The sequence below is a fragment of the Archocentrus centrarchus genome, chromosome 20, assembly GCF_007364275.1.
Source record: "Archocentrus centrarchus isolate MPI-CPG fArcCen1 chromosome 20, fArcCen1, whole genome shotgun sequence".
Lineage (NCBI taxonomy): Eukaryota > Metazoa > Chordata > Actinopteri > Cichliformes > Cichlidae > Archocentrus > Archocentrus centrarchus.
Genome location: NC_044365.1, coordinates 32,985,188 through 32,997,221, shown reverse-complemented (window position 1 = coordinate 32,997,221; position 12,034 = coordinate 32,985,188). Strand labels below are relative to the sequence as shown.

Genomic DNA, 12,034 nt, shown 5'->3' with positions numbered 1-12,034 from the left:
TTACTAAATAAAAAATCATGTTGTATTTACAAAGAGTGGAAACTAGCGTGAACATCAACTCATCAGAAAAGTGTTTACTGAGGTTACAGAGCAGGTGAGAGGTAGGCTCATTTTCTGTTTGCAAACATGTGAGTCACCCCCTGCTGGTCATTAGCAAGACTACAGATTTAAATCACTTCTACAAAGGCTCCTGTTTCCGACCTGAAAGCTGCACCTCAGGTGTAATATATAATCAGGTATTATGGTATTGACTCACTGTTTGAGCCAGCATCAAGTGGTCATTTGAGGAACTGCATTGTTTATTTTTCAGCCCTGCAGGTTGATGTTTGCATCGGACTGAGTCAGTATGCTGTGCAGAAGACTCTCATTACAAAGGCAAATGCACATTTAAGAGTTCAGTAGTTCCAAACCACAGAGGCACTGGTTTACACAGACCTGAGTCATCTGTCACCATATGCTGGACAAGTGGGCAAAGAGACTGGTTCAGGCCTGAAGGCTTGACCTCTGCAGTCAGGGGTCAAGGGTGATGGTGTTGTGCTATGTGTGTGTGGGGGGGGGCATTTGGTGGTTTAGAGGTAAGAGTCACTGCAGATCAATTGTTGACCCCACCCATCCCCAGTGTAAGGGTCAGTTTCATTGTTTCCACAGACACTACAGAAACTGGCGACAGAGCTAAAATGATTGGTTCATTAATCATAGTTATTGACAGAAAGTTTATGGCAGCAATTATGATAACATATTTAAGCTAACAAATGACTTCTTCTGAAAGGTCATTTTCCCATTTTGCTGTCATAGTAAAATATAAAATAGTAATTTTGTGGCTGCAATATGAATTTATTTACATAGGTAAATTATTATGTTTAATTTGCAATAAAAAAATAACAAAACTGGCCACATTAAATAATTTTGCAGTGAATAACAATACCAGTGCAGTGAGTTTATTCAGGAAAATGTACGTCTAATAAAAGTATTGATTGCATAGACATGTATGCTTGTGTATAGTTTGTGTTAGCATGTTGCTAATATATAGATTACAGTTTAAAACACCCTGTAAGGGTCCAAACCAGCCCCCTGGAAGGCTGAGCAAAGTGCTGCAGTGAAGCCTTGAGTATCTGCGTTTCTCAATAAAATGCATCATTAATCCATGTGAGGTGAGGCTGGCATCACCCGGACTTGACAAATGATCTGAATCATGGAGAGTAAAACACTGTTTAGCAACAAAAAGTATACACACGAAGGTTTTGTGCATCCACTGAGGACTGTAAAGGATGTGTAATATCACAGTGCTGAAATTAAGAAAATTTCATTAAATGTGATCTTTTAATTTAAAGTAAATTAGTTTTTATTCAGCTGGCTTCACTGCGCAGGACCACTTGATTAAAATAAGGTTAACAGCTCAGGTTTAAACTGGATTAGTCAGTCAGGTTCCTGCCTTATTTCCATTTAATGCCACGAGTGAGGGGAACTGAGTGATAAACCGAGGACATCCTGAAGCATCCTCTGCTCTAAATGGAAACACAATAGAAGAAGAAGAAGAAGAAGAAGAAGAAGAAGAAACAGCCTTTATTGTCCCACAGAGGGGAAATTTGGGTGTAACAGCAGCCGCAGTTATTATAAATATAAATAAAGATATAATAATTTACACTATTAAGAAAACAATATATATAAAATCAACAAACAAGATTAACCTTAATACTACTAATAATAACACTATATACAATGTACATGATGTGCCTGTGTGTTGAACCTTAACAGGCCGGACTATTTACAGTATATTATATATTATCCTACATTGTGTAGGCTATTGTGGTTTTTGTTGGGAGCAGTGATGGTTATAAAGTCTTACAGCTGCTGGGAGGAAGGATCTGCGGTAACGCTCCTTTGTGCATTTAGGATGCAGCAGTCTGTCACTGAAGGAGCTCTCCAGCTCAGCAACAGTTTCATGCATGGGATGGGAGACCTTGTCCATCAGTGATGTTATTTTGGTCAGAGTCCTTCTGTCTCCCACCACCTGCACTGAGTCGAGAGGACATCCTAGGACAGAGCTGGCTTTCCTGATGAGCTTGTCTATCCTCTTCCTCTCAGCTGTAGACAAGCTGCTGCTCCAACATACTGCTGCATAGAAGATGGCTGATGCCACCACAGAGTCATAGAAGGTCTTCAGGAGTGTCCCCTGCACTCCAAAAGACCTCAGCCTTCTCAGCAGGTAGAGTCTGCTCTGACCCTTCCTGTAGAGCGCATCAGTGTTATGAGTCCAGTCCAGTTTATTGTTTAGGTGAACACCCAGGTACTTATAAGAGTCCACTATCTCAATGTCCACTCCCTGGATGTTCACCGGTGTCCGTGTGGTGGGTCTGCGCCTGCGGAAATCCACCACCAGCTCCTTGGTTTTAGCGGCGTTGATCAGGAGGTGGTTCCGCTGGCACCAGTCCACAAAGTCCTGAGTCCACTGTCTGTACTCTGAGTCATCCTCACCTGTGATGAGGCCAACTATGGCAGAGTCGTCAGAGAACTTCTGCAGATGGCAGCGTGGGGAGTTGATGGAGAAGTCTGCAGTGTAGAGGGTGAAGAGGAACGGTGCTAGCACAGTTCCCTGTGGGGCCCCCGTACTGCAGACCAGCCTGTCAGAGACACAGCCCTGTGTCCTCACGTACTGTGGGCGGTCAGTGAGGTAGTCCAGTATCCACTCGGAGATGTGGTGGTCCACTCCTGACAGTTCCAGCTTGTCTCTCAGAAGTCCTGGCTGGATGGTATTAAAAGCACTGGAGAAATCAAAGAACATGATCCTCACAGTGCTTCCAGGCTTCTCCAGGTGGGTCAGAGCTCGGTGCAGGAGGTAGATGATGGCGTCATCCACCCCGATGCCAGGCCGGTAGGCGAACTGCAGCGGGTCCAACGAAGACGACACCATGAGGCGTAGATGGTTGAGGACCAGCCTCTCGAGGGTCTTCATTAGATGCGATGTCAGGGCTACCGGCCTGTAGCTGCTAAGATCCTTTGGATGTTTGGTCTTTGGTACCGGTACCACACAGGAGGTCTTCCACAGTTGTGGTACTTTCCCCAGCTTCAAGCTCAGGTTGAACATGTATCCCATGATGCCACACAGCTGATCTGCGCAGCACCTCAGGAGCCTGGAGCTGATGCCGTCTGGACCAGCAGCCTTTCGCACCTTGATCTTACGTAGCTCCTTCCTCACATGATGAGTTGAGAGGGACAAGATGGAGGTGGGGGATGGGGGTTGTGAGATGGAGTCCTCAGAAGTGAAGGGGGTGGGTGATGGCTGAGAGCTGAGAGGTGTGAGGTCCCAAGAAGAAGAAAGGTTGGCAGTCATTAAAGATGGTGGGGCTGACAGCAGGGGGGACTGGGCTGGGGGAGGGGTGGGTGGCTGGTCAAACCTGTTAAAGAACTGGTTCAGGTTGTTCACCCACTCTAAGTCTCCCACAACCCTAGGGCTTGGTTTGTGGCCTGAAATTGAGTTCAAACTCCTCCAAACCCCACTGATGTTGCTCTGCTGTAGCTGGTCCTCCATCTTCTTCCTGTAGATGTTTTTTCCATCCCTGATTTTCCTTCTCAGATCCTTCTGCAGGGCTCTCAGCTCCTCCTTATTTCCTGATCTAAAGGCTCTCTTCTTCTCCTTCAGGAGAGCCTTTATTTCAGAGTTGATCCAGGGTTTGTTGTTTGAAAAACACCGTACCCTCCTGGTGGGCACAGTGTTTTCCACGCAGAAATTGATGTAATCAGTGATGCAGTCCGTGATGCTGTCGATGTCCTCCCCATGAGGGGCACAAAGCTCTTCCCACACAGTGGAGCTAAAGCAGTCTCTCAGAGCTTCTTCAGTCTCCTCAGACCATTTCTTCACTGTGTGTGTCACAACTGGTTCTCTGTGTACCAAGGGTTTGTACACAGGCTGGAGATGAACCAGGTTGTGATCTGAGCCCCCCAGGGGAGGCAGAGGTGATGAGCTGTATGCCTCCTTGATGTTGGCATACAGTAGATCCAGTGTGTTGGTATTCCTGGTGTGGCAGGTGACATACTGGGTGAAGGTGGGGAGAGTGGAGGACAGGGAGACGTGGTTAAAGTCCCCTGAGATCAGAAAGAGGGCCTGTGGGTGCTGTGTTTGGAGTCTGCTGGTAGTAGCATGGAGGACATCGCAGGCTGCAGCAGCGTTAGCAGAGGGCGGCACATACACAGTTATCACAATAACATGTGAAAACTCCCGAGGAAGATAGTGCGGTCTCATACTAACAGCGAGCAGTTCAATGTCCTTACTGCAGAGCGTCTCTTTGATGGTTAGATGTCTGGAGTTGCACCATCTATCGTTCACAAACACAGCCAGACCCCCGCCCCTCTTCTTACCACTCTCCTTGGTTCTGTCGGCACGGATCAAATGAAAGCCGTCCATGTTTATGTGTGAGTCCGGGGTTAGCTCGGTTAGCCACGTCTCCGTCAGGCACATGAGGCTACTCTCCCGGTAGCTCCTTTGATGTCGCGTTAGCGCCGCCAGCTCGTCCACTTTGTTGGGAAGAGATCTCACGTTTCCCATGATGATGGAAGGGATGACGGGCCTGTACCTTCTCCCCTGGCAACGACGACCTATGCCCGCACGTCTCCCGCGTCTCTTCCTTCTCAGTTCGCGGGGAATATCGAGTCGTTCTGCAGGAGTAGGCACAGCGGAGCTCCCGATGGAGATCAGCTGGTCCCGAGAGTAAACAATAGGAGCGTGGCCACTCTCGCAGTCTCCAAACATAAACACCATAAAAAGGGTAAATAAAAACAAAGTTTTCCAGAAAAAAGTCTGCTCCATCATGAGGAGAAAGAGCAGAAGATACAGAAACACAAAAACACATCTAATACTAAACAAAATGAGAAAAAACACGGAATTAGTGCGGAGCTGCTGAAACTGGCTGCCTGCTCGCGCGGCGCCGGAAGTAAATGAAGCAATCTACAAATTAAACCAAATGTTTTATTCAGTGAGCCTTAAAACTACTGATTGAGACCATAAACTCATCAAGAAAGAGTTCGCTGAGGTCAGAGATCGAGTAAGCAGCTGCTCATTTTCTCATAGACTTCCATACAGTCAGCCCTGTTACAAACAGAGGAGTCGCCCCCTGCTGGATATGGGAAAGATAGCAGATATGATCCTTTTGATTTACATTATTGAGGTTATTTCAGACTGCAGTTCAGACTGCAGCTAATAACTGCTTCCATTCTGGATAGTTTGTTTAGTTGAGGTTGATATAAATCCAGATGTTCTTTAGGACGGCTTACTGACTTGAGAACTTAAAGGCTCCAGCCTTGGGTTTTTGGCCCATCGCTTGCTGCACCAACTCCACGCCGGCGTCGGCCACGGGCTCCAGACGCCAGGTCAACATGACAGATATTACTTCACACCCAAAACTCAACCACCCCCCCCTTTTATCCTCACCTCACACTCATCTATTTTTACCGCTGGAGGCGGCTGCTGGTGTTGAGAGACGTCGAGCTGGCAGACACGCTGCTGTTGTCAGGGGAATAAGTGGGTTCAAGAGGTCATCGATGGAGGTGTGGCGCTGCTGATGCTCATAAGTGTGTGCGCACGTGTGTTGCATTGAGAAATGAAATAAAAATTAGTGTGTGTTGTGTGAAGGAAAGGCATGATGTTAGGGTACAAGTTGCAGTGGTGAAGTGGAGTTTTAGTATGTGTTTGTGCTTTAGAAGTGTTTGTGTGCAATCAAGTGGGTTCTGGATTTCTGCCCGACCACAGTGGCGCCAGTGTGACAAGCTGTTGTGTGAGTTGGACACACACATACACACACACACACACACACACACACACACACACACACACACACACACACACACACACACACACACACACACACACACACACACACACACTCATGAAGCGCTGTGATATTAGAATACAGGGATTGTGTTTTTCTGAAGGCACACTGTGTTATTTCCCATGGGGCCTTGCTCCCGAGGACACTTTTGATTTTTGCATCCCACAAGGCATTGCCGTGGGACTCAGAGCTGCTCTACAGCCACCAGCTGCAGTGTTGTTATGTTTTAATTGTGTCCACGTTGAACCAAAGTGAGTCAATATGTCCCCAGCTTTGTTTTGGTTGTTGTTCTTGCTGAGGTGGAGCTGAGCTGCTGCCATGGATTTGTATGAGCTTTCTCTGAGGTCTAAGTCATCGTCAGAGGTAACCCAGCACTCACCGTTTACTTTAGAGACTTTTTGTGGGGAAAAAAGGGATTCATGTCAGTCAGTCATGTCTTTGTTCCCTGACTGCCAAACAAGTCAATAAAAACCAAAGTGAGATATTTTGATTGCTTAGAAACAAAGTCAGGGTCAGGGGTCATCACCAATGACAATTATAAGATTCAAGATTCAAGAAACTTTATTGGCCATTTGTACTTGCACAGAAGGTTTGGGTACATAGTAATTCTTGTGCAGAGCTCTCGAGTAACAGTGCAAAATATATAAAAATATATACACAAAAAATATAAAAATAGGAAATAGCAGTGCAAGATGTAAGAAATATAGACAAAATTTTTTAAAAAGTTACCTAAGTATGAAAAGGATGATTTCTTATTCAGTGCTCCTAATAAATATATATTACAGAGTAGCAGGTTTCAGAGGGTTGAATATTTGTTTGCTGTATACCTCTGTACTGTTTTTATTATTTGTATATTAGCCTCATATTTATTTTGAAGCCTTTTGGGCTTCACAAAGATGGAGCTCAGCATTGTAATTAATATGCTGAAGGAAATATTTAACTTCCATTAATATTAATACCATTGCATCCTTTCTGCATATTTGTATACACACAAGTACAGTTAAGGGTGTTACGATGGATAGCACTGTCACCTCACAGCAAGAAGGTCCTGGGTTTGAATCCAGCTGGGTTCTTTGGTGTAGAGTTTGCATGTTCTCCCCATGTCTGCGTGGGTTCTCCGGCTTCCTCCCACAGTCCAAAGACATGCATTGGCCGTAGGTGTGAATGGTTGTCTGTCTGTCTGTGTTAGCAGATTTATCCCACCCGACATCATCTGACAGCTGGTATAGACCCCCCCCCAAAAAAAATCTTGCATGGTGGAAGGTTGCAGTCTTGAACTGGTCTTGTTAAACTTTGCAGAGCTATCTAGATGCTGGATCAGGTCTAGCCTTGTTTGTTTGTTTTTGAAGGAAATGCCCTGCTGGGACAAAGCACTGAGTTCTGTGTGGTAGCCCTATTTTATTTTTGGCTTGTAATGCATTTGGCAGCTCCGACAGATCGTACATCTCATAGAGCAGTTTGGCACAAATGTAACTGGAGACGTAGCTCATTCTGATGGCAGGAAAACAGGAAAGAACATGAAAGAAAACTGGTGAGATTCCTGGAATAAGGACAAAATGCTTTTTGTGCTGTTAGACATCAGAATAGGAATGTTAAAAAAAAACTTTACTCATATAGAATACCATCTTTGAGGTTTATGGCCAGTAAATTAGATTAAGGAGCATTTCATGTCAGGCAGGTTTTCATAGTTTACACACAAAAAGACAAAGTCAGTGATTCAAATCAATAAAGATAAATTAGAGGCAGAAGCCACTGGAAAAGACTAAACAAGTCACCATCGTAATGCTTCAGTCACACTAAGAGGTCGGAGACCGAAGTGTGACCAAAATGATGGTGACTGTGTGAACTTGCTTCCTCATTTCCTTTGAAATGGTTGCTTTGAAGATGGGAGCAGGTCTGCGATCACTCCCAATCAGCTCACATATTCAAAACATCTTAATGGCCATAAAGCAGCAATGAGACAGCAATAAGTCAGTCTGGTATCAGTTTACCATTGAAAAGGTTCAAGTCGGTGTGTTACATGCAGTCTGTGAGACTCCTTTGATAAAATAACAGAAATCACGACTCTGCTCTCGTCTGTTGAAAATTCCCAGACATCTGCATACACAGAGATTTACATTAAACTGAAATTCACATGAATAACTCAGATTTAGAGTCCATCCAGTCACTGTGGTGGTTTCTAGTTTGACTTGTTACCGCTCACATCTCCTACAGCTGCATTCAAAGTCCTTCCCTCCAGCCACAGGTATCAATCCACTAATCTCTGTTTTAGATTTCCTGGATATCCATCCATCCATCAATTTTCTTCCGCTTATCTGGGGCCGGGTCGCGGGGGCAGAAGCCTAAGCAGAGAAGCCCAAGCTTCCCTCTCCCCAGCCACCTCCTCCAGCTCATACCTGTGAGCAGCTCCGGGTTTCCTGGATAGGAGTGTAAAAATGTTTGCATTAGGAGATGTGCATGCATTTAGACTCTGGAGTTTTACAGGAATGTTATATGAAGGTTGGACCTGCTGTTGGTGGTGAGCCCTGTACCAAACTATTTTTGACTGTTATATTCATTTTTGTCATAAAAACTGGTATGGTATTTCACGTAGATGTGATTGGCGTGCAGATTGTTTATGCTTCTGGTTTCATGGCACTTCCTCTTTCACTGTCCTCTGACAAGCAGCTGGGATGGGCATTGATCTGTATGAGTTGTTGGTCAGTTCAGCTGAAGTAGAAAAAATGAGGGAAGAATGATGGAGACACACAAATGTGGAAAGAAGGAGGAAAAATCAAACTGAGGTAGATTATAGAGAGGAAGACAGATCCCATGGTGGGTGTGGGAGGTGTAATGATATTACCGGTATGCTGACCTGGGAGGTCCATAACAGCAGGTCTATCATTACGCCATAATTAGCTTCTGGTTCTGTGGTGGCGGCGGTGGGGGGACATTTGCATTGTTTGTCAATCGGTAACAGTATTATCCCACCGCCTGCCACAACGCTCCAGCAACAACATTACAGCCGGCACTCAATCAACAATTACCCTGCCGCTCAAACAACTTTCAGCTGGAGTTTGGGCCGCTTTCACGCAGGGAGTATGTTCCTTCTGCCAAATTACAATAATTATGATTCATTTATAGCTGTGATTGACAGCTGAGCAAGGTCTCATGAAGTCTCTCCCACCTCACGGTGTGCAGCGTGTTGAACGTGGCAGGTAAAGCTGATATTTAACATGTACTGCTGCCTTCTGACAGTTTGGAAAGTTACTGCTCCCCATTATATGATGATTAGACAAGAGTGGGCCTTTTCTCCCATCGCCGCTGTTAATGGCATATTAATTTGCTGTATTGAATGTGGCAGCCATTGGAGGGGAGCGCTGATATACACATGCTAACTCGACACAGCCTTTCAGTTCTCTTCAGCTTTATTTAAGCCCTAATGGGAAATCAGTGAAAGGTATTTAAAAAAAAATAGCACATGTAAAATCACTTTGGCATGTTGTGGCAAAAAGAGACATTTTTACACTTCAGGCCTTTAGCTGACACACTCCACAGAGACTCACAATGAGGGAACAAGTGATAAAAGCCTCGTTCCTCCATCACCAACGTCACACTGAAGACATTTCCATTTTACATTTGAGCTGCAGCTTTTATCCACACCGACTAAAATCAGAAAACTAATCGACTCTGTCTCAGTTCTCTTTGGTTCTCTGTGCTAAACTTCAACCTTTGCCCAACCAACAAACTATAAAAGACTGCTGCAGGTAAAATATCTGACTGTTATATAGAGGCTGTTCATGAAGTGCTTTGTAATACATGGACAAAAACTGGGGATAATACAGGAATTAATAATTTCTACAATCTACCGTCTTATCCAATGTTTGTGCAGGGGGGGTCTTAGGCCTGTTTATACTGTCATTTCAACTCTTAATCCTATAGGCAGCATAAAGGACTGATCTGGCTTCCAGGCCTGAATAGTGAAACCAATGCAGCAATCTGCTAGCAACCAAAACAATCACAAAAACTGTGGAGCATCACCCTCATCTGTGACCATTTCACCTAGGGACAGTCAGAAAACATTTTACAACCGATGGAGGAATACACATTTTTCTCTGGTGAGGTTGCCCTGGGGTTGCCAGCTGATAGCTGGTGTTGCAGGCAACCACCTCTGTTCAGTGATGGTGGTTCACAGTGGACACAGATGGCTTCCTTCACTCCATTACTCTGTTTATGCTACTCTTTGTCACATGTAACATGAAGTCTAACACATGGACAAAAAAATGAGGTGAAAACAGAAATTTACAGGTTGCACAATCTGTTATTTTAGATTTTCTACACAATCCACTTGATAATTCTGCTATTCGCCTCAGTTTTGTTGGCTGTGCTGCTCACACTCCTGTTTGTCAGTTTCTGCCAAACAAACCATTTCTATCATGTTGTCTGGATAGTCGAGTTTGGCACATTTTCTCTCTGTAAAATACTCCTGAGAGCCTGTTTGTGATCAGGTACAATTCTCTCTGAATCACACAGGAAGCATCATCTGTAACAAGTTAGCAGTTAACTCTTTTTTCCTGCAGGAGCATTTGGTTTTACAACAATATCATGCTGGCTTATGGTATGCCAGCAGTGACTACGCTAAAGAAATGCAAGATGATGAGACAGTTCTCACTTCCAGGAATACCTTGTATCCAAAGTTGTTGAAAACCATTTTGTTCCAAAGTGCTTTGGTTTCTTGTACTCCTGGTTGGGAATTCCTCTATAATTCCCAACTCACAGTAATACTGTGAGAAATCTTGGAGTCATTTTTGACCAGGATATGTCCTTCAATGCACATATTAAACAAATATGTAGGACCGCATTTTTGCATTTGCGCAATATTTCTAAAATTAGAAACATCCTTTCTCAGAGTGATGCTGAAAAGCTCATTCATGCATTTATTACTTCTAGGCTGGACTATTGTAATTCATTATTATCAGGCTGTCCTAAAAGCTCCCTGAAAAGCCTTCAGCTGATCCAAAATGCTGCAGCTAGAGTACTGACAGGGACTAGAAAGAGAGAGCAGATTTCTCCCATATTGGCTTCTCTTCATTGGCTCCCTGTTAAATCTAGAATAGAATTTAAAATTCTTCTCCTCACATACAAGGTCTTCAATAATCAGGCCCCATCTTATCTCAAAGACCTCATAGTCCCGTATCACCCCAACAGAGCACTTCGCTCTCAGACTGCTGGCTTACTTGTGGTTCCTAGGATACTTAAGAGTAGAATGGGAGGCAGAGCCTTCAGCTTTCAGGCCCCTCTTCTGTGGAACCAGCTCCCAGCTTGGTTTTGGGAGACAGACACCCTCTCTATTTTTAAGATTAGGCTTAAAACCTTCCTTTTTGATCAAGCTTATAGTTAGGGCTGGATCAGGTGACCCTGAACCCTCCCTTAGTTATGCTGCTATAGGCCTAGGCTGCTGGGGGGGGTTCCCACAATAGACTGTTTCTTTTCATTCACCTTATTTACTTTGTTTATACTCCACTCTGCATTTAATCGTTAATTGTTATTAATCTCTGGCTCTCTTCCACAGCTTGTCTTTTCTCTCCCCTCAGCCCAACCGGTCGCGGCAGATGACTGCCCCTCCCTGAGCCTGGTTCTGCTGGAGGTTTCTTCCTGTTAAAAGGGAGTTTTTCCTTCCCACTGTCACCAAGTGCTGCTCATAGGGGGTCGTTTTGACTGTTGGGTTTTCTCTGTATTATTGTAGGGTCTTTACCCGCAATACAAAGCGCCTTGAGGCAACTGTTTGTTGTGATTTGGCGCTATATAAATTGAATTGAATTGAATTGAATTGAATTGAATTGAATTGAAATGGAATTGGAATTGAATGTACAACGGGACATTTAGTGATATGGGAGTGTCACATCCCACTACACCGAGGGGCTCCAAATTCAGTAGTAGGAGTCACCCCCCAATTGGCTGCCAGCTCCTACCACACAGCATGGGCTTTGTGTTGAACCCTCATCCAAATGAAATGTCTTTATTTTCCTTAACCTGCCCACATTATTTAGCTTGTTCATTATGTGCACCATCCTGACCAACTGTTGCTTCATGGCCATGTCCGAGCCGGCGTACTGGGCCAAATACCTGGAGTAAGTACACCTAGGAACTTTCCTGTCCTGATTTGCCGTATATGTAAATTCACATTTTATTATTGACTAGATCGGATGTATTTCTTTCACATTAAAGTAGCT

At 44.4% G+C, this 12,034-nt stretch overlaps 1 protein-coding gene across 1 annotated transcript in view; it reads left to right on the top strand.

Moving 5' to 3' along the window:
• LOC115799203 (sodium channel protein type 4 subunit alpha-like) overlaps positions 1-12,034 on the top strand; it is a 330,533-nt gene that overhangs the window by 23,482 nt on the left and 295,017 nt on the right. The window contains exon 5 of the mRNA XM_030756224.1: positions 11,843-11,932. Within this exon, the coding sequence (XP_030612084.1) occupies positions 11,843-11,932 (90 nt within the window). The remainder of the gene's footprint in view (positions 1-11,842; positions 11,933-12,034) is intronic.